At 42.2% G+C, this 23,559-nt stretch overlaps 1 protein-coding gene across 3 annotated transcripts; it reads right to left on the bottom strand.

Moving 5' to 3' along the window:
- Positions 1–247: 247 nt before the first annotated feature.
- hspa12b (heat shock protein 12B) lies at positions 248–19,723 on the bottom strand. Of its 3 annotated transcripts, XM_050066789.1 has the most exons (16): positions 19,666–19,723; positions 17,594–17,719; positions 15,826–16,163; positions 14,345–14,408; positions 13,753–13,835; positions 12,053–12,177; positions 11,779–11,965; positions 11,318–11,422; positions 10,982–11,098; positions 9,634–9,811; positions 5,512–5,598; positions 4,141–4,245; positions 3,769–4,027; positions 3,537–3,640; positions 2,040–2,230; positions 248–1,967 (listed from the first exon to the last, which is right to left on the bottom strand). In XM_050066789.1, the coding sequence occupies exons 4-16, from the start codon at positions 14,388–14,390 to the stop codon at positions 1,491–1,493; spliced, it is 2,064 nt and encodes a 687-aa protein (XP_049922746.1). In that variant the 5' UTR covers positions 14,391–14,408; positions 15,826–16,163; positions 17,594–17,719; positions 19,666–19,723; the 3' UTR covers positions 248–1,490. The 3 variants fall into 3 exon arrangements, with proteins under 3 accessions (XP_049922746.1, XP_049922747.1, XP_049922745.1); XM_050066790.1 differs by lacking the exons at positions 17,594–17,719; positions 19,666–19,723 and adding an exon at positions 17,173–17,191; XM_050066788.1 differs by lacking the exons at positions 17,594–17,719; positions 19,666–19,723 and having other exon boundaries at positions 15,826–16,530.
- Between the last annotated feature and the right edge of the window lie 3,836 nt (positions 19,724–23,559).

Here is a 23,559-nt window from a genome sequence, read left to right as displayed (position 1 = left end):
AAGTGGTTTCCTGGTGGTGTTCAAGTTGCAGTTGTACTGTATTTAAGTAGTGTTTTTTTTAAATGAGAAAAGAGCGTGGCATTGCTGTAGGAACAATGATATAATAGTTTTTATTTTAATGTAAAATGTAAGGCCATGGATCATAAAATTAGGATAATGTAAGGATGATGCTTTGTAGCATTTTGCAGCTTGCACAGTAAGAAAGTAAGGTTGGGTTAAAGTGTTGTACATGGTACAGTGGTAGACGTAGACATGAATACAGTTTATTACAGCATACACAACATAAAAAGATTGGCAGTAATGTAACACAGTATGTTAAGGTGGCAAAGTTAAAACCCCTGCAGGAGCTCATTCACTTATAAAATTACCAGACAGACAGACAGACAAAATATAGCTTTTATAGCTTTTAACTGCAACTAGCCTGTCTCCCTCAGGTGATGGAGATAACTCAGTTGCCATGGTGATAGCTCAGATGTATGGACCTGTTGTAACGTCTAGTGAAGACTGCAGTGTTGTCATGATACAGGAATTTCTTAGTGATACAATATCTAAAAAAAATACCGATATTTGATACCATCTTCTTTTCCCACATTTAACCTGTGGGAAAAATTGTCCTGAGGTGTTAAACACCACACATAGCAAACACTACACCTGAATGAGAGTGGTGACGTACTTCATGAGAAACATGCAAACTCTGCAATGATGTCACAGTCTTTCCTAGTGAAGGATCTTCAGGTGTGTTTGATGCATCCATGATTTTCTGCTTGTAGTTCTGCCCTTTGACCACTAGGTCACGCACAATCACAGTCATTAGAGAAACATAGCCGCAGTCCAGGTAGTTATATCAATATCTCATAAATGGAGAGTGAGATAGAATTTAAATGAGGTATCGGACCAGAACTTGTGAGATATCTTTGTGTAATTCATCATATGAGGGAACAGAATTCATATTGAGCAATTTAGATGAATAATAACTAGGTAGTATGATGCAAAAGTTGAAACCTTGGACAGGTTGCATTAATAGAAGGTATCTGTTGCAGCAGGGATCTGTACCCAGCTTGCATTAGCTTGTAAAGAGTCCATACAAGTTTTCCACTGAACATGTTCTGGGAAGGAAATGCCTGTGAGAGCATTACATGGTGTAACATGACATATGCCACTCAATCTAGAGGCCGGACCTTTTTCTTTTTTTGTCCAAAGAGGGCGCCCTACCCTTCAGTTGAGGAAACACTTTTTTGATGGGGTATGTACTCCAGAAGGCTGGAGAAAAATGTTCCTCTTGTGATCTTTTTCTACTCTAATGAATAATGTAGAGCCTAAATGTCTGAATGACAGGATGTGAGTTTCTTCTTAGAATGCAAAGTCTAAAAAAAAAAGAAAAAAAAAAAAAGTGGCCCACTCCCAAAGTACCGCTTTCTCTACATCTATCATCCCTAGAATCAGTTTTTTTTGTGTGATTTCTGATCCTTGTCCCCACTTCCTGCTCCTCCTCAGTTAGACAGGAAGTCTATGGAAGCCCGGACAGAGCGGTTAGACATGACGTCAACGGCTGTGACTTTGATCTCTGTGTCCCCAAACTGCATGGTCGTTCTGATCTCTCTTCGCTCTGGGACTACTCCTCCCACTGCCCCTCCCACTGCTCCTGGTACTGGTAACGGTTCTGGTAGGTCCAAAGTTATCGTCCCACACTTCCTGACTCCAGGGTCGGAGATGTATGTGACGTCGTCCATCGCGCTGCAGTAGATGTTGATGATGATCTTCCGCTGGCCCAGACGAGCAGGTGTGTAGCTCCGCCTTACTACCTCACCCAGAGCCACTGACTGGTCCACGCAGACGAAGCGGTCGAGGATGTCGGTGCACCACTCGCGACCATCCTTGATGAGGAGTTTGTCACGAGGGTGGCGTCCTTCCACGAACCGGTTCAAGACGCCAACACCGTAGATCAGGGGGCATCGACGCACTCTGACCTGTGAGAGAGAGGTTGTTAGAATGTTTCAAAGAGCTGCTCCAGTACGGAACGGATGTTCCTAAGCACTCACCACAGTGGGATCCAGCCCGAAGAGCACAGCACCTTTCAGTATGGTCAGTCCGACATCATGGGGGATGATGATGCGACACGTCCGCCCGAGTGCTCTCTGGACTGCTTTCTGCAGCATGGGCGACTCTGCAAAGCCACCAACCAGGAAGAGGAAACGCACCCCGCTGACCTCTGGCTTTGCCATCAGCTCCTCTGTCAGCGAAAAAAAAGAGGGATGATCGGATAATTTTATCTCATGGAGTGTATAAGCAAAGTATGTTTGTCTGTGTGCTACTGCTGGATGTTTCATACATCCACCCTCTGTCTTTTGGTTATCCAACAAATGCCAGCTAAGCCAGACTCTACAAAACCAGTCCCCACTGGCATGTGGCTGATTAAAAACAGACACTCTCCACATTTCTGCTTTAGTGTGGTCTTAACAAGGCTTAAAAAACAAACAGTGAGGTCACCATCACCTAGAAAAAGGTTACAGTTTGTTTTGCTTGGTATGAGCTATACTTGAAAAGCACCAAGTTGTATTTTTTTGCCCTTTTGTACCATTTAGATTCACACCACCCATAAGTAGCTCTCTTAATGGAAAGTTTTGGCATCATGCTGTGAGGTCAGAGGTTTGGGCAATGTGAGAGAGTCAAAACCATAGACTGTATAAAAATAATGGATGTAGCCAACGTGATGTCACCCATTGGTTTGTGGAGTCCCAATTTGAAGCCTCGAGGTTGGCATTTTGGCTGTTGCCATTTTGGAAGTTTGAAACCAGAAGTGACCTGAGTTGACTGTGGATCTGACTGAGAGCCTGAGGTGACGCCTTGCAGACAGTCTGTCACTTAAAGCGGCCACGCCTGTAATGATATGTAACGTTAAGCCTCAATAAAAATCTTAATGGATGAGTTAAAAGATAGAGATAGAGATAAGCTGGGCATTTTATGGTGTGTTCCTTTTGTACTGGGAAGTTTCTGACTTCCCATTCGATGTTTCAGCTGGATCGCCCCCTGATGTCAGATTTCCAACTCAGAAAGTTGGAGGAACCTCACCAACCCTGAACTCAAAATCCAAGATGGCTACTCTGAGCATCAACAGTAGTAAAAGTTGCAGTGCTATTCTGTTCATTAGCACTTCAGCCTCATTTGTGTCTCGTTAAAACAGTCGTACACAACGTCCTGTCCAACTTCTATCTGTGAACATGTTGCTGTGTTTGTAAGCACTACATAATGCGTTGATATCAACTGATTTTGCTAACAGTGGCTAACCTCACTGGAACTGCTAATGCTAACAACGTCTTGGTTTTTACACCTTGTTGTATTGGAATATGGTCATATCGGAAGTGACCTCATTCTAAGCTCTTGGTTGCCTTTTGGAGCCAGCCTCAAAGTGGCCGTTTGAGGCATTGCAGTTTTCGGCACTTGCGCTTCATTTTTCAGCCCCAGAGGTTGCCGTTCGGTCAATGAAAATCCATTCTCTGCTCCACTAATCTGTACACATGTCTTTGTATGTTTCTCACCAATGTGTTTGACAATATTGCTGATGGTGGGCTGGAAGAGCTCGTTCATGGCTTCCTGTGTCAGCCGCAGCATCCCCTGGGACGACCACTTCACTATGTTCATACTGGCACACACACAAACACAGAGGAGAGTTTTCATCTTTAATGTTACAGATAAATCAATACATTGTTTAATTGAACGGCTCACACACTCATACAGTATACACACACACCTCTCCCAGCAAACACTCACTTGCTCCTCCTCAGGGCGGCCTCCACACTCTGCCCCCTGTGTCTCTTATAGTAGTCGATGAAAGAGAAGGGCAGGGAGATGTTGAGGGCGTTGGCCCTGCCCGGTGCCGCCGTCCGCTTCCTTGCCTCAAATGCGATGGTGAGGTCCACCCAGGCCGCCGGCCGCTTGGCTTTGAAGCTCTGGATGAAGTCCTCACCGAAGATCTGGCACAGCATGGCTTCGAAGGCCAGGTCTACTCCGACCGCACCGTAAGGACCGCCTGGAAGAAAAACTACAGCTTTGGAAACTGTAGGATTTTTGTGTGTGTGTGTGTGTGTGTGTGTGTGTGTGTGTGTGTGTGTGTGTGTTTCAGCAGATTGAGAAAGTTTGTACCTGAAGCTTTGTAGAGCTCTTTAAGTGTTCCCTGTGGCTGCTCAATCTGATGGACAGTCAGGTCAACTGTTCCGCCTCCGCAGTCTGCAACAATGTACCTGTCACCTACACAAAGAGCGCACACAGTTTTAATACCTGCAGTGTTCTGGGAACGTTAAGCATTTTCATAAAATCTGTTATTTTTGAAGACTTACTTATCAGTTTGATTTAAGAGCCAGGAAATATTTCACATGGCACTTTAAGAACATGATGTTTCTCATAAATTTGTAGGAGGAAATTGCGGATGATAATGTGTCTTCATTTGTGTGGAATGTCTAAATGTCATGTTTCTAATGTGTGTGTGTGTGTGTGTGTGTGTGTGTGTGTGTGTGTGTGTGTGTGTTTCCCCTGAAACTCTTCAACCAGCGGACTCTCAAACATAAACAACCCTCAGGCATCTGGGATTGCTGCGCTCCCACTGCGAGCGTGTGTGTTTATGATACATCCAGCGATAAGAGCTGGTTTCGGCTTCGTTACCCTGAGTTTAGCAGACCACACCCTGAACACGAATTAGTGAGTGAGAGAGAGAAAAAGTGCGAGCAACAAAAATCAACAACAAATGAAGAATGTGAGGGAAGGATGAGAGAAGAAAATGCAAGAGGAGGAGGACAAATCAGAGTTTCTATTCCTCTGGTTTATTTACAGTGCAGATGCACAGAGTCCCATGGGCTGGGTCCTTCCTGTGTGTGAGTGTGTGTGTGGACAGGAAAGGGAGCAGAAGGGGTCAGCAGGGGCGCGTGGCTCTTCAGATTGTTGTCATGGCTCAACAGAGAGAAAAGGCTGTGTGTAAAAGCCACAGAACTGGGTGAGTTTAACTCTCCAAGCACAGGATTTTATTATCTTAGGCAAAACTGGACACTGTGGGTTGTACACTCAGGGGCTGTCAGTACAGCTGTGTTTGGTAGTTTAAAGTGACAGACCAGTTGTTTCTTGGCACTTTATAGAAAGTATTAGGATTTTATTTTTATAATATTAAACACTTTTTGCAAAATTATCACATTCTTAAATTCTGACTTTATTCTTAAAATATTTAGACTTTTTTTCTCAAAATACTAGGACTTAATTTTCAAATCCTCAGTCCCCAAACAGTGCAGATATAGTAGGTAAAATGTGAAAGCTATTATCGCGCTGAAATTGAAAAGAACACAGTGAATGCAGTACCGAAAACTGAGGGTTAGTAGAAATGAGAAGGTGTGTGTGCTTCTCTTTGTGAGCCAACTGGGGTTAAAAGTCAATATCATCAATATCTCCGACATGTGGGGTCTGTCTTTCTCTCTTACACACACACACACACACACACACACACACACGAACATGAACACAGAGTCTCACCAGTCTGCAGCTCTGACCACAGCTCTCCGGTTCCACTCTCTACCAGGAAGGTCCTGCTGTGTCTGGATCGCCTCAGCTGCTCCCTCGCTGCAACAAACATAAGACATAATTCAGTTTTTATACCTTTGATATTTGGATTTCATCTCAGTTGCACACGCACTTGAATGAAAGTATTCATGTCATAGAATAAGTTCAAAAAGTCACAGTGAAGCAAAAAATAATGTTTAAACATTGTAAAAAAGCCAAAAAAAAAAGCAAAGTTCTCCTGTTTAGGGGCACAGCAAGGACCTCTATGTCCCAGGGGCACAAGTAAGAGCTGTAGTCCCCCTGAAATATTGCTCTGGGCCCCCCTTTTCAAAATACAACAATTGGACAAGAATTTTTATGGACTCTCTCCAGCTGTGGGCCCAGAGAGTCATCACCCCCTTCGACCACAGTACACTGCTTTTCCAGCATTTGCACATTTTTTAGTATGTCTGTATAAACGTGCTGCAGGGTCAGACACTTTAGCTTGTGTTTAACTAATGCTCACTGCAAAACCCTGATGAGGATGAATGTTAATTTAGCTTTAATTTAGTTTAGAAGTTTTGTTACCCTGGAGGTCATGACATTTATGCATTGAGTAGTTAAAAGTCTTTCTATTGAAGGAAAAAAAAGAAAAACACACCAAAATGAGAGTCACAGTGTTTTTGCATGACAGAAACAATTTGTTGGAAACACTCTCAGATTTCAGCTTTCCTCTTCACTCTCAACATGCAAACCGCTTGACTGACAGGTTAAAAGTATGGACGGAGGCCAACAAAAACAGAACACACTCAAACACAGCTGACAGAAATACAAAACACCTGACATCCCGTTTGACAGAGCAGATACACTCGTACTCCCCCATAAATGCAAGTGAACGCATAAAGTGAAACATAATGGCTTTAAGATGAGAAATAACTGCAGATCAAAGAAGCGAAAGGAGGATGGTGGAGGTAAAAATTTTTGTCTCTCGTGTTTAAAAACCCAAACTCTTTGAAAGGGTTGTGGTCTTGATGTTTAAGTGTATGAGTGTGTTGTAACAGGTTTGACAGCCTGGAGTGAAGTGTTTGTATAATTTAGGTAAAAGTGGTTTTTACTAGGTTCCCTCAAACCCCATGAGTACTACACACCACGATAATTAGAATAAGAGCAAGGTAAAGGAGATTTGTGGCAGGATAAGGAAAGAAAGAAAGAAAGAAAGAAAGAAAGAAAGAAAGAAGGAAAGAAAAACAATGACTACATTGTCTTTAAAGCAAATACTCTTACAGTTGTTTTAAGACTGGATGACGCAGGAGGTAATGTATGTGCGTCTGTGTGTGTGTGTGTGTGTGTGTGTGTGTGTGTGTATCTTTGTATGGGGGTGATGGATGAAATGCAAGTCTGGAAACCATTTACATGAAACAGCAGAAAAGAAAATGTATGTGTGTATTTGTGTGTGTGTGTGTGTGTGCGTGTGTGTGTGTGTGTGTGTGTGTGTGCGCGCGTGCACTAATGACTCCCCTGTGCTATCTTTGGAGACGAAATGAGGTGGAATAAAAGCTAAAGATAGTAAAAACCATGACCGTGATGCCAAGCGTGTGTGTTTGTGTGTGTGTGGAAGTACTGTTATGTCTGTTTATGCAGCTTTCTGTGTGTCTGCAGAGTCCTTGCAGAGTGTACAACCTGGCAAAAGAAAGTTAGAGGGGGAGGAAATGCTAGAACGACAGAGGGAAAAGAAAGAAAAATGAATGTGAGCGAAGGAGAGGGAGAATGACAGGCCGGGAGGGGGTGAGATCATAGTCTCGCTGCACCTTGTTCCAATTACAATATCCTGTGTTTAGTGTGTGTCGTTGTGCGTGTGAATGTTCTTTGTGTGCGTGTGTGTGTCACTGACTGCATATGTATAAGTGGGCCTGTGCAGGGGATTTTGGACGGCATGTTCGTTCCCTGAATTATACATCAGTCTCCTTTTTCCCCGGCCTGAAATCGCTCTTTGTTCCTTTGCTGTGTTTTAGTAGTATTTTCCTGTAGCTGTTGCAAACACAAATGTTTTCAATGCAGCTTTAATGTAGAGTTGTGACAATATGACGGCCATGTTTTCGCACAGTCAACAACTACGCTTTCTTTTAAAAGTAGTCACCTTTGTCCTTGTATTTTGATTGGGATGGTATAGGGTTGCAAAGTGAAAAGAGTTGATTGTTGTGGAAGAATTTCTCCTCACTGTAAATTTGGATTGTAAAGTTTTCTTTTAAAGCTGCACTATTCAATACATTTCTATCAACAGTGGGTCAAATGACTATGTGTAATGTAAAACTCCTCTCCAGGCATTTGAATAAATTCATCTCTGTTCATCAAAACTACACATTTACATATTTATATCCCTAAATGCTTTAAAATGGCTAAGATGCAACTCTTCACCTTGGCCTCATTTTGTACGCGTACATTGCGCAGATCTATGAATATGCATATTAGCTTCATCCTCACACACTTCCCTGCAGCTTTAGTGAACCTGCTTTGACTCTGCTCGTCAAACACACAAACCTCTGCTTGTTAACAGCAGATAAAGTGATTCTTAAACTTGACTATGTTATCAAACAGCTAATAATATGTTGCTAATGTTAGATAAACCTTGTTCCCAATCGTGAGCTCTGATAAGTTTAGGCGAAAGGGAAATGTAACTTGCAAAATACCAGTACGTAGCTATACCTACTTCTCCTCTGATACCCCTTGTTTTGCTGTAGCGTTATGCTAATGATATGGAAAGCCTAACTGTACTAGTTCAGAGGACCGGTTCCTTTGGTTTGTGATGTAACAAGCCCTGGAAGTCAGAATCCGTGTTTCTGAGGTATTGGTATACTGTCGTTCTGAGGTGGAAATGCTCAGCCATGGCATCGACTGCTTATTTTGCTCATGATATGTTTTGTAGAATATAAAATGGACATTGATTTTTCACTAGAGGAGGTCTTTAAAAAACTCTCTTGACACCCAAACGCACAGAGAATTATCACCCAGCTCTGCAGCTCTATGGAGAGTTTTAGCATCTTTCATTATTGTTTTGGTGTCTGGCCTGGAACCTAACTGTTTTGGTTCACTCTCACTGTTCTCATCAGCGTAAATTTCATGCTCAATAGGCTACTATTTTCTGTAGGCAAATAAGCTCTGACAACCTGCCCAGCACCAAATGACAGACAGGTAACATACAGATTAGAGCATTTAGCATCTAATGAGCCAGACATTTCCCTTAAGAGCGAGGACGAAAACAGAGCTAAAAAGTGAGTGAATATTAAAATTACATTATTTGGATGGCCAGAGACTCAACCTCAAATGAATGGCATCTTCTGAATATGCAAAAGGGGAACTGTCTACTTGCCAAATCAACTTCAACCAAATCAACAAAACCAGTCAGATGCTCAAATCAAGGCATCAGCAAATAAGCAAAATGAGTCTCACCTTAAGTTGCACATGCAACAAACTTTCAAGCCCATTTCACTGTTGGAGTCATAGTTATGTTCTCTCCTGACGTTTTTATGTACATAGGTTTGTACCTTTGACTTTTCTGGTGAAAGAACCAGATTTTGGAACACAGCTCCTCTGTTGACTGATTGATTCAACCAGTAAAGTTACATGCCCAAACTATGCTCCCTCTGCCAGGCAGCTATTATTGTTTTTGCAGAAAATAAACCCTGGATGCCCGAAATAACTTCTCCCACTTCGCAATAGTGAACTGAAAAGCCAGATTTACACAAACATAAAAGATACAGAAAACGTCACCATCTAGAAAAATGTTTTCATATCAAAAGTAGTTTGTCCACTGTGCGTGACACATATGGCGTCTCCAGGGTCATTTGTAAGTGTGCCCCCCCCCCCATCCACAAACACACAGACACACATAAACAACTGCAAAGTCATCTGAGGGAAAACCGCAAGTAGTATCTGAAGTCAGATCTCCTTCTCTCACACACACAAACCCACTTCGTCCTTTGCATAGACCACAATCCCCGAGTGAAACCCAACAACAACATTTCCAGGAACACAGTGTGGTTTCATGCTTATGCTAATGACAAAGTCTACACGAAGACACACACACACACACATCGACCCAAACTCTCTCTTCACTACCTTGTCTGAAGCTTGAGTCGAAGGGCCGCGACCCCTCCGGATCAAAGCCATTTGTGATTGGTTGCAAGCTCAGGTCAAGCACCTGGTGGAGGCGGAGCTTACGGCAGTAAATTGACGCTGCTTCAGGTTCCAGAGCGATAAGGAGCTGCTCAGGACAGTCTGGAGACACCAGACCAGCCTGGAGGAGAAAAGACCGACAGAGAGGGAGAGAAAAATTTACGAGCAGAATTTTATTATCCCGCAAAGCTCTTGATTGTATTGAGATATCTGGGGACTGAGCAAGAGAAAGAAAAGAGAGAGACATACTTGTACTGAAAAAAGCAGTTCTCAAAAATCCACCATGCTTTTAGACATGCATGTAGACACTGCTTTGGTCTGTTTATACATACACTGAGTGCCATTAGGAGAGGAGAGCTGGTATATAAGCATTAGCCTTGATGTATTGGGTGTAAAGTTGAGTGGCTGGAATGATGTGTGTGTATGCAGGGCGGGGGTCTGGACACCACTTCCTGTGTTTGTACGCCGGTCTCCCTCATTGTTCACTTGTGATGACATCATCACCAGCAGGAAGCACACACACCCCGACGGCCTCAAGCCGGGAGCCAGCGCAGGGTGTGTGTGCGTATATGTCAGTGTTGCATTTGAGTGCGTATGCATTAGGCTATTTATTTATGTACCGTGGTGAGTGAAGGGCAGATGAGAGATACTGGTGAACAAATTCACGTGTGTGTGTGTGTAAAAATGAGAACATTGAACAGAGAGAGAACAGGAATCAGGAAAGCGTTGACATTCAAGTAAAAGGTTGACACAGTTTTTCCCATGGACCACTGCATATGTACTGCCCAAGCACACATGTGTGAGTCCACTCTCAGTGATGTGTATTGTGATAGGACCCCCTACATTCCTGTCCATGTACGCACACTTCCTACAAGTCATTGTGACACGTATGGTGTGTGTGTATTGGTGGGAAGATACACAGGGAGGATAGAGGCAAAAGTGCAGCGTGATGATCTCTATGTGTGTGTACGTGTGTGTGTGGATCTTCCATGGGAACATTAATTGGGCAGGCTTTATCTCATGCTTCATACACTGCCTTTCTTTCCATCTCCCTGTTGTTCTTCCTCTTTCTCTGTCACACACACACACACACACACACACACACATACACACAGTCTACCATCATTCCCTACGTGTGTGTGCACATGTGTATGTATCTAGAAGACTTGAGTTGTATACATAATGTAAGTGGATGTATGTATGTATTGATGTATTAAACATGTATTAAACATAAACCCTCCTAGACTTAGGTAATGTCTTCTTTTAATTGCAGAATAGTTTGTGTTCCTACCAGGTATGCAGCCTCTCTCATAAACTGTTTGGCAGGTTGTCTCCACACAGCAGGGACAGTGATTACCCATCTGATCTCCTCTCCCTCCAGCACTGATGATGACTGATCCTTCACCTCCTAAAACAAAAAAAAAATCAGAGAAACACTTTCTTTGGTAAAACACTCAAAATCATACTCACTTTATGAGCTACAGTGCAGCAACTTTGGTTTGCAAAGTGAAGGTCTATACATATAAACCATATTAATAAAAATCACACACGTATATGTGAACACTGTATAGAGATGTCCACCAAGAGGCACTATACTGCAATCATAAACTGTGGCTTTAAAGTGCACCTTTAGAGCATGTTCCCTGAAGAAGCGCAGAGCGTGACCAAACACCTCAATGGCCCTGACCCTCCGACCGTTGACCGCCTCCAGCTCCGTCTCCATGGTGAGGTCCTGTAGCAAACACAGCTTTAACAGCTGAAACACTATGGCAAAAGCAAGTTGTCTTGCTGATGCTTAAAGCCTTAAAGGGGATACTTCATTTTACACTGTACTTTCTTAAAGTTGGGAGACTTGTGAGAGAGTTTCTAAAGACAATGGTCAAAACGAAAGCAGCAGAAGCCAAGATATCCTGATTTTTGATCCTTTGTATTGTTCTAGTTCCAAAAACACTGGATCCTACACTACCCACAATGCAACCTGATCCAGATGTATAAAACTGACCCTTTAAGTTTGTATGTATTATGTAAAATTGGCTTTTTGTCCCCACTTCCTGTCTACTCCACCTTTCCCATCCTGATCCCTCTTACACTTGTGCTGTGGATCTTCATCTTGAACTTATCAAAGTAGAGCCAGTGCCGGGCCTCCTCTGGGTCCAGGTCGTGGTAGAAGTCCCGGGCCGCAAACCCAAAACTGTGGAACCGCAAATCAGGAGTCAGCAGCAGACACGTCGGGCTCTTCTGATTGGCCACCCCTGGATCGCCGCCCTCCCAGCGTCTTCATAGATTGGAGGAAAAAGGTAGAGTCAGGTCAAGGGTAGAAAATAATAGAATAGAACTGAAGACAATAGTTGCAGACTCTTACTTCATCATGTGTATGGCTTCAGAGTCCTGTGTGAAGCTGAACGCGTAGCCACTCGAGGTCGTCCCAAAGTCTATTGCCACGACAACCGAGAACGGACAGGACATCCTGGGTCTGACCTCCACCCTCTGAGAGAGAGGAAGATTAGTGTGAGTTGTAGCTGATACTGATGGGAGAACGACTCCCCATAATCACTCCTATTGGATAGATTGTCATGAAAATTGGTGCAGAAACTCATGTCTCCCTCAGTCTGAATTGTAGCCCACATAGTGGTGATGATTGATTATTTTTAACCTGTTTTCATGCACTGTACAAAGCAATACACCAGACTTCATGTGTAACCCACATAATCAAGAAGGCTCCAATCATGCGACATATGTGCTGAAGAGAATACAAAGGGGAGTAGTATTAAAAGTGAAATTTCGCAGAGGTAGGTTCGGGTCGTGGTTGTGTCAAACAAAGGACTTCCTCCCAGGAGACTAGTGTTCATGTCCCGTGTGAAACCAAGTGAACTTTGAGTCATTTTAAGGTAGGTCATCACCATGTTTCTTTTCCTAAACCTACACTCCGTAACTTTACTTGCCTAAACCTAACCTATCTAATTTTACGTTAAGTATGTAGTGTGACAACGCCTAAACCTAACCTACATATCTTTACGTTAAGTATATAACTTTACCGTAAGTACAAAACATGTTTCTTTTCCTTTTTTTTTTTTTTTTTAGATTTTTTTGTGGGCTTTTTTTTTTTCCCTTTAATGACAGGACAGAGAGTGAAATGGGGAGACAGAGAGAGAGTGGGGACCGACATGCAGCAAAGAACCGCAAGCCGGACCCTAACCTGCGGCTGCTGCAGCGAGGCAACGCCACCGACGCCCCATTTCTTTTCCTTAACCTAACCTACATAAATGAACTTTCCAAAACTTGACCCAAGTACCTTTACTTGACTAACTTACCTGTGTAACTTCACATAAGTACGTAATGTGACGCCGTAATAGGTGAGGTGCTTATTTGTTAGATAGCATAGGAACCATTGTGCATTTTCACAAGATATCATATTTATCATACCATTGTATGAGGTATGTTGAACTTCTAGCACCGTCATCAGGTCAAAAATTTAATTTGTCCTAGAGTATATTCTGCTTTATGACTGATATTCCTTTTACCCTCAGCTGTTTATTGCTGAATAGACAATATAAGCATGTTAACTTGCTGAGCTAAGAACATGAAAAGCATACCTGCTAAACATCAGCATGTCACTTTAAGCATGCTAACTTTTAGCACAAATCACCGCCGTGCTTAAGTACGGCCTCACAGAGCTGCAAACATGGCTCTGACTCTCAGGGGAAGCATGGGTGGGACTTAAAATAAGTGATTCTTACATTTCAGTGATAACTACTTTCTATGAGTGGAAACAGCGTAGAATTAGCAGGCTTGGAAATCTTCTCTCCTCTACTCCTTTAGTGCCAAAGTGTGGATATTTCTTCAACACAGATTGTAGTCTTCACTGCGTACTTGCTTTAAGTCTACACTTCACTTTAATCTCAGAGTTAAGTGTTATTATAAACCACTAATAACAGTGAGAAGTGGATGTGGGTTTACAGGTCGTGTTTAGCAGCTTTATATAAAGAAAATAAGTAAGTGGAAAGGGTGTGTAGGAGTGTCTGTGGTGAATGTGTGTGTGTGTGTGTGTGTGTGCATAGTTACCGGGGAGGGGGAGGGAGTGAGGGGTGTGATGCTGCAGTCATTCCTAGCTGTGGCAGGCGATGAAGGGGCTGATAAATTATCACCTGGGAATTAGTGGAGAAGAAGGGAAAGAGAAATGTAACTACACGCAGTGGTGGCTACCTATTAAAATCTCATTATAGACAAGTTTCAACATTGGAAAAGCGCCACACGTACTCCACCGGAAAATGGACAGACAAGCCAAAAAGATCTGTGTTTGAAGTGATATGCAGCCATGTGAAAACTCTCTTATCACAAGGAAAGAGACATTATTGGACTGTCATCAACTGCTGATGCCAGCATACATGCACATATGCAGACAACACCTTATTTTTCATGCACTTGACCCGAAGCTCTCTGGATGTGAGAGTGGACATTTCTAATGAACTGCAATGAGTGGAATGTCACTGGAATGTGATGTGAGTAATATTCCCGAGTGGGAGAGGGACATGGAAAGGTCAGCGTGTTCGCGCTCCAGAAGATAAAGAGGGAGAGAGAAGTGAGTCATTTTGACCAGGTTGCCATGGTAATGAAGCCTGTGTATAAACTGTACAGTACTGTATGTGCGTCTCACCGGGTATCTGCAAGCTGTCGGGGTCTGGCTGCACCACGTCAGCCATCTTTACAGGAGCCAGGGCCTACGGAGAAACACACAAACATAATGCATATAAATTTATTCATGAGGAACTTTCTGCTTTATGGCTTCCAGATACAATAGTGTAAAAATAAATACAGTGCACTTGCTAGTGAACTGGGAGAAATTTTGGACACGCTAAAGATATTTTTCAGCCAAGGAGGAAGTGAAGAAGACACACCCCAACTATTGCAGCACACTTGAACTTCTAGCTCCCAGCTGCTACTGTAACTGCCTATACTATATACTATATACCATAACCTCTAGGAGGCTTTCAGGTGTACATTTATGAATCAGAATGTCTGCCAATTAAATACCAAATATATGTAAATGCTATATGACCATGATGTGAGAATGGACAAGTAAGAGAATCTGTTTTAATTAAGCTGATGAGTGTTGTGCACAGGAAAAGTGGATGTGACAAAAAAATCTGTTATGGAGGACGAGAGAATAGCAAAATGTATTTGCCTGAAACATGAGAGAAAGACATGGCATGTATCTACTGTTTCAACTGTATATATGAGTGTGTGTATGCAGTATTGTGCAGTTGTGTGTGTGTGTGTGTGTGTTGTATTGCAGCGCTGCTGGGAATCATTGGATCAGTCTGTGATCTGAGCCAAGAGCAAACTAAACAGATGAGCGCAATCAAACAAAGCTGTGTTTGTTTAAGTCTCTTTCTGTGAGCGTGTGTGTGTTTGTGATTGAGAAAGTGAGAGAGAGAAAGAGACCGTACGTTAGTTTGACATCCCTTCTTTGCGTACATGCATGCAACATCTGCGTGCATTTATTCAAGCATGTGCCTGAAACATTTGAACGTGCATGTGTGCATCACTGGCCAGCGTCTGTCCTCGCTATTTGATGATAAAAACAGAGAGACAATGAAACTCATCTCTGCTGCACATACTTTTTTTCTTCTTCCTCCTTTTTCCTCTTTCATCCCATCATCTCTTTGTAATCAATGTGCAGTGGACGATTTAAACTACCTGTGCCCCACAAGTCTTTTCTTCTCTCTCTGTTTCTCAGGCGCACGACCTAAGTCTAGCAGGGGATAAGCAGGACAAGCAACTCTGACTCCCTTGAGACGTTACATTACGGACGGATTGTGCAACACACTTCACTTCAATGCACAATTACCAATAGAGCTCTCTCACTTTGTAGTATGGCAGATATACCAGCAAGACAGGCTTTATTAGTGCTCATTATCATCTTTGTCTCTGACAGTTTGTAACAGAACTATCAATGCAATTGAGTTTATAGTTTAGAAACTAAGAGACAACTTAAAAGTCTGCAGACAATACAAATTTTGATGGATGCTTTTGTCTAGAACTGCTCATAAAAATGCATTTGAACTCCACAGGAACAAGAGCTACACGTCATAAACAATTATTACGTGCAATTTTTTTCCCTGAGTGTTAACTCACCTCTTTGTATGCTGCTGCAACACTATGCCCTTGTCCTTTTTTGCCTCTCCAAAAATATTCCCAAACTCTGCAATCCAAAGTTTGGAGCCCGTCTCCTGGGAGGAAGATGTAGAGAAGAACAGGAGGAAACTGTGACTGGATACAGGAGGATGCTCTCTAGAAATCCCTTGTTCAAAATGTAAGACTTCCCAGCTGACTCGCAGGCAGGTTTCCCAAAACTGGAATCACAACGATTTTTCTTCTTTTCTTCTCAAAGAAAATCCACACCTCTCCTAATGAAGTTCTGAGTTGGATTTGTAGTTCTGTCTCTCTGCAGCCGAGCTTGCCGCCTCTCTGCTCTGCGCAGGAATGTCAGAGAAAAGTAGTGACACACACACACTCACACACAAACATACACACACGAGTTGCAGGAGTGGGAGGGCTGTGACAGCACATATGGGGGGAATGCTGGGGGATTTACCTCACTGGGAAAATGTAGTATGTGTGTGTTGGAGAGTGAGGGTGGAGTATTCCTGAGCAGGCGGTGAATCCCAGTTAAGTCATCTTGCCCTCTCTGTCCCCTCCCACTCCTCCATATCTGTCCTTCCTCTGTTTAATTATCGCTTCCTGTCTTCCTCGTTGCTCCTCTTTTCATCTCCTCCCCTATTAAATTCTCTTCACATGCCTTTGCTTTGTTTGAATTGTTTTTCTTTCTTTGTCTCCCTCCACGTCTTTGTCTTTATCCCTTTACTTTCCATGTTACTATAGCTGCTCCCTTAACCTTTTCATAACCTTTATGCACACTTTCTAACTTTGCAGACAAAAGCAGGAAGCAGCCAGGTGTATTCGGTCAACCTAACACAAATGATGAACTTTATTTCACTGCTCTATTTTTTTTAAATGCAAATTCTTTGCTTTTTTTGCCAAGATTTCAGTTTAATAGTTAAACTGTAGATAAATGCATTTGCTGCACTCTTACCCAAAATGTGTTTTCTTTTGCTGTGTGTGTGTGTGTGTGTGTGTGTGTGTGTGTGTGTGTGTGTAATTTTGTATGTGTGGATCTTGAGGTCCACATCGATGCTGCAGGGATCTGATTTCTCCCCACTAGAGCCATGATTGAAAGCATACATTAACCCCCAGTGCCTGCAAACACACACACACTGAGACTAGCTGGCCCCACTCCCAACGGGCAGAGGAAGTCAGACCTCTTGAGTGAGTCGAAAGAAAAGGCCTCTGGTATATACACACACACATCTCCATACACTCAGTCTCCTTGTTCTGTCAGATTTCCAAATCGAATTAGGGTGTGTGTGTGTGTGTGTGTGTGTGTGTGTGTGTGTGTGTGTGTGTGTGTCTGGAAGCCATTACCTGGCATGTCTCCCCTTGCTGCCCAAAAACCAAGAGGCCCCATATGGATCCTGCCATCACCTCTCTCTTTCTCCGTCTTTCGTTCGCTTTACTGCCTCTTTTATTGTTCTACATCTGTCCTTTCTCCGCCTTATGGGCCATTCTCCTGTCTTTTCTCTTGCATCTTTCTTTGTTTAATCCATTTTATTTGAACCCTTGCCTCCATTAATTTGCTCTAGTTAATTTTCTAATGACTAAAATCAGCAGTCAGGTAGAAGAATATCAACAGCTTTGTTACCAGATGTGGGCTTTTCATAATGTTAGGCATTTGTTTTGACATTATCTGCATTCGTCCTGCTTAACCCAGCGGGGGGCACAGTCAAGCTCCTCCATCACCCAAGAGACCCCAAGTTCTGAAACAGATCCTGAGTCGTGGTCCTACCCTTCTCCTTAGAGGTCCAGACGCAGGAAGCCAAACACAGGAAGTGATGGAGTCAGGTGACAGGAAGGAACCCCTGTGCGGCATTCCTCCCATGAATTCCACATTATCTCTGGGACCCTGAAAGGCCTAGAGTGACGGAAACACACCCATAACATACACATGCAAGCGTGCACACAAACACAGACACACACTGTAAGATAATGTTCTTCCTCCATCTCCTCTAAATAGAGCCCAATCTTAGTCGCAGCCCGAATGAGAACCTGTTACTTCCTCTCCAGATAGTGTTCATGCAAAAGAGTCAAAACAATTTTGGGAATTTCTTTTTTGAAAAGGCAGTTAAGTTGATTATATCCTGTTGATGAAACATATTACATTTATGTAAGTACGTGCTAAAGCAATAGTATAACATTTTGGTAAATATTTGCCTTTTTTCTGAGAGTTAGATGCTAACATTGGTATCACTAGCTACAGGCTACAGCCAGCGGCTAGCTTACTTAGGTTAACACAAAGAGTTGAACTAATGTGAAATAGCTAGCCTGGCTTTGTTTTGAGTCCTAAAGAAGTCACAATGTGCTCTTAAATACATGTAATGCCAATACTGTATTTACAAAAATCATGAATGCTTTTTAAAATCTGCATTTATTTGATAAAAAGTTACTTAGCTGTTAAGCTAACGTTAGTAAGCATTAGCTTGCTAACTTTATTAATAGCCATTCACTGTGCTAATGCTACTTAAAATGTTGAGCATAGTTGAAAGTTGTTGCGTCTTGGTCTTTAACCCACACATTATACATACTGCAATTTAGTCTTTGTTAACCACCACATATTTTTTTGTATGAGAAAAGAAATATCTTTGCTATCATTTTCCCAAATGGCACTCAGTAACATGTTGGTTCTTCATGGTTGTCTCCCATAACTTCACTGGACGCTATCAGATTGGTTCAAACTAACGTTAAGTGGATTTGGGGAATAAGGCTAATGTCCACTTTCTGGCAAATAAAGGGAAATTAATTGATTTGTGGCAAACTTTTAAATAAAATGCTTGGTCAACTTTGGGCTTGGTGGAAGGTAAGAATTTTCAAGTCCGAATGGTGAAGTCCATGTGAAGTCACAAGGCACTGGCCTTAAAGTATGAGTAAGGTTGCAAGTCTTTTTCTTTTTTAAACATTATTTTTTATGGCTTTTGCCTATTGGACAGGACAAATTGAGCTAAAGTCATCAAATTTGTGACTCGAGTCCACACTGCCACATTTAAATTTTTTTGCTAACCACCTGTTGGCGGTAGCCTCATATTTAGTCTGAGTGGGCAGAAGTTTGCTGCATAGATCAGCCTCTCATTGGGCGGAACGAGCCACCCGCTGAAGTCCCGTCCTACCACCTCCGGTTGTGTAGCAGTTTTCAACACGTCCTTTACTAACTTTTGCAGTGTTTGATCTTGCGGGGATGTAGCCATTTTTCTGCCATGGTTTGTGTCCTGTAGGCGATATTTTTGTGGGCATGTTACACCAAAACCTGTTTCCCCCTGGCAATATTTTTGCAAGCGCACCGTTGCTGTGGCACCGCCCAGAACGATTGTGATTGGTTGAAAGAAATACAAGCAGCCGGGGCGTTTTTTTCTCCAATCTTAAAGTGAGAGTCGGCCCAGCCAGACATTTCTTTTCTTGAGAAAGGTCTGGTGAGCGAGACTACCTCATATTTAACCTCAGACATGATAGGAAAATCAGTCTTCTCATCTAACTCTTGGCATAAAAGCAAATAAATATATTCCCAAAATGCTGAACTATTTCTTTAACATAAAATTATGATGGATATGTTGGGCTTTTACTTCAGCTTTTCAGATTAGATATAATGCATTATTACTGAGCTTTTGGGGTGCTGGTATGATCATCTTTTTAAATCCAGGGTAGCTTTTTTCCACATTTTCCAGTTTAAGGTAAGTTAACTGGCTCTAGCTTTATATCTATTGTGAAGACAGAGTACTATCAATATTCTCAAATAACTACCCATAAGATTTTCCGAAGGTCAAGCATGAACTGTCAAGCTAAAGAAAAATGAGAAATGTTCACAATTACCTGCAGTTAGGACAAATGTTATTCTGCCCTTTTCTTCCATTGAAGTGCCTGATGGTCATGAATTTGCAGATCCACTCACCCTGCGCCAGTATTGTGAATTATAAAGTGGTAATAATTATGCAACCTCTCGTAAAACAAATTGTCTTGCACAAGAGCTGCATGACTTTTTGCACCATTTTTTCAAAGCAAACATGTTAAGCACACGAGGGGCCCTGAGTCTGAACATGCGAGTGTAAAACTCACAGGGGAACCATTAGAGGGGGAGTAGAAATATCTGCATGTACTTTGTGACTCCTTGTTTTCTTTAAGCTTTCTGGAACAAATGTATAGCAGGAATATATTTCCACGTTCACCTTATTAAATTCGAACATACCGTCGGCCTGTTACTTATTGGAACGTTAACAGCACCTCGGTGGTGAGTGTTAACAGGACCTCGGACTATAAGCGCTTGAACGTGCAGGAATATTGAGTTTGTGCAGCAAATAATAAAGGCAATATTGTATCTTGGAGTACGTGCTAACGTGCAACTTCCTGCTTGTGTGCACGCGAGGGTGTGTCGTATGTTCCAGTGTGTGTATGTGTGCATGTGTCCGTGTAAGTGGCATTGGATAAACTCACCGGTGAAGCCTGGGGTGGGGACCCAGGGCCACAGGAAAGGCTGGGGTAGGAGATACACACACATATTACACACACACATTAAACATGACTGGCCTCTGACATCAAGTCTGGGCTATTGTGTAATAAAAAGAGAGGGGGAGCAATGGGGAGAGAGAAAGGTACAGGAAGGGAATTTATGATTTATGATTCAATAGCAAATAGAGAGGGTGAAATTTATAGCAGAGGAGAGAGGGAAGAGGGAGGGGGCATCATGTAACACCAGTGGAGAGAAGGAAGGAGGGGGAAAAGAGTGGAGTACCTCCTTTTGTCTGTAACTAAATAGTGAGTGTGAGAACAGTTGGTATGAGTGCATGCATGTTATTACTGTGTTCTCCCATGACAATATATGTGGGTGTGTGCACTGTATTAAATCTGCAATATGAGGCAACTCACATCAAGCTATTTTTCACCCAAAGACTCTTTAAATGTCTTTGTCATGTGTGATCAGAAACCACAGTAAAGAGACATATTTGACTAGTTTTGGCCTCCATTTGGATACAGCTTGTACATGCGGGTGTGTGTGCTGTGTGTATTCACAAGGACACAACCCATTCCTGACTGCAGCCCTTTATAAGTTTTCTGAGGAGAGGTATCACATGTCATTGTGAATATATCAGCACACAGACACACACATAGGTTTGAGCTGACACTCTGTGAAACATCTGGTGCTCCTATGCACAACCATGCATCTTGCATGCAGCTGAGACAACGCAGAAACAACAGAGCAAGCTGGACATCTGTTAGAGTGCTGATTTAGGATGACGTGGAGCTAATCTAAATGTTAGGCACTTTAATGTTTTATGGCAAAACATTATATCCCTTATTTAATTAGTCTCTACTTCAACAGGCAGTAGCAGCTACAGGGGTGGGAATTGGATCAGGGTGCAGTATTTATGTCCAAGGTTTCTGCTGCACAACTTTGATCTACATCGACAGCACAATAATGATCTTTCTTCCAGGGGACACATCATACTGCCTAATAACCACACTGTGTGTTACAGTCGCCCTCCTCTGTGATTTTAGGGTAATGCACTCTCTAATTTACTGCTGACCTGGAACATCTCCTCTCTTTTAGCTTTTGAGAGGACAGCTGGGTTGAAACAGGTGAAAGTTGTAATCATGGGTTGATAATTGCGCAAATGAGCCATGGACTCTTTAAATAGGTATGGCTGTTCAACCTTATTAGAAAAAGTAGTGTTTAAGTGCCAGGAAGCTAATGAGGAACATGGCCTCAGTTATCTATGTGTGCTACCAATAGGTTAATGACCATTTTAAGAACAAATGTACAATTTACTACTATTTTCTATCTAACTATCATTGTCAGCATGGGCTTCAAATCTGCATTTTGAATGCACTGTTATGTTAGATAGAGTCTGAAACAGTATACATCTCTCTGCATACACCAACATACATGTCACTGTCATCGTGTTATTTATGCCATACAGTGTTTCTGATTCAGAACAGCATTTCCATTATTAAAAACATTGTCAGCTCTTTAACACTGTCAACACACAGAAAAAAATTCTGCCAGTTTAGCTGTTATCGGGCCAGGGAATGGCCATAATCAGTGGTGATAAGTGTCTTAGATTTGGGTTAGTGAAACTTTCTGATAGAAAGGGCTTTCATGGGACTTTCCTCCATGTCCTAGGAAGTCCACATGTAGGGAGGGGTGGTGGATGGGTCAAATGCAGGATTTTCACTTAGGACACTGCAGTTTGAGCTCCACGTGAAACTAATATTTACAACCAACCATGATCTTTCTCTAAACCTAACCACATTATTTTGGTGCCTAAACATAAGTAAAGTAAAAGTGAAGCCTAATAATGGCCATTGAATGTGCTGATGACTGCCTACTAAACCTACCAGTAGGTGTAGCAGGCCCTTACTGACCCATATCTATGAGGCTCATATCTATGAACTACAGATAATAGCCATTTAATTGGCAGATAACATCCTAAAAATGTCTATAATCATGCTGTTGAGCTTTCTGTGGCTTGTCTTCATCTTTAGATTAAAGCTGTAACCAATGGGAGGGCAAATTTTTAAAAGATTTTTGGAAATGATTACACCCAATTTCTTCAGATTTAAACAGTGTTAACATTAAGGCTTTGCTGTATCATCAGAGGGATATTAAACCTTTAAAAAATATAATCTAAGTGGTAAATTTGGACTGTTTTCTGCACAAAATCTAATAACATAACCTTTCTTTTTTTTGGGCATGTTTTGCCTTTAATCAACAGGACAGTGAAGCGTGAAGGGGGGAGAGAGAGAGGGAGAGACATGCAGCAAAGGGCTGCAGGCTGGACTTGAACCTGGGCCGCTGCGGCAACAGCCTTGTACATGGGGCGCCTGCTCTACCACTAAGCCACCGACACTCCTAATAACATAACCTTTCTTAATAAGGAGTCAACGAGCACACCTAACCCTCACAGCATCACTGCAAAACATCATATTCAGGTGCTGTTTGTTAATCTCACCTTAACCTTTGATCATCCTTCTCATGTATTGTGAATACATTTGCGTCACAGAGCTGAACTCTAAAAAAAATATAAATATCCAGTGACGAGAAGGTTGTTTAATAACACTTACTGCATTTCTAGAGGCATTTCTATAACCCTCAAGGACTCTTCACCCTGATAGAAAACAGCACAACAACAATTCCCTCCAAAGATGGGTCCTACAAATTGACAATGCCATTGCTCAATTTGTGTGGCAACTGTAATAGTTAGTTGTCTATACTGATGTTGCTTTCCATCATTTATATTTTTCATACACAATCATGTAAAAACAAAACAAAAATAAATTCCAGCATACTCCAGGAATGCTTAGATCACCTACATTTATTAGTTTAGCCATACATAATCACTTATCTGTGAGCGAACCACGCGTGTGACTTCAGGTTCGCTCTTCACATGATCTGCACCAGCCGTGAACTTTTAGAGCTTCTTTTGACTCGTGACAGTCAGTGATCGATGATGAAACAAACACAATACTGTGTTTGTGTGCATGTTGTGAATAATTTACAATACATTGCTGTGGGGATATTTCAAGAATCCAGTAAAAACAAACACTTCTTAATGTTTATAATTCTGAGAAACAGATGTAGGCCTAACTCCAATGTAATTGATCATCCACAAACGCCCCCAAAAACCATTTGCACGCCCCTGCTCACACTATTATGAAAAGCTTTCATCTGTTGTACTTTTACTCTCTTCCTTTCTTCTTGCTTTGTCTTCC

The sequence above is a fragment of the Epinephelus moara genome, chromosome 17 (genome assembly GCF_006386435.1).
Source record: "Epinephelus moara isolate mb chromosome 17, YSFRI_EMoa_1.0, whole genome shotgun sequence".
In the NCBI taxonomy this organism is placed as follows: domain Eukaryota; kingdom Metazoa; phylum Chordata; class Actinopteri; order Perciformes; family Serranidae; genus Epinephelus; species Epinephelus moara.
The sequence above is the reverse complement of the archived record's forward strand: the minus strand, read 5'-3'. Positions and strand labels throughout refer to the sequence as shown.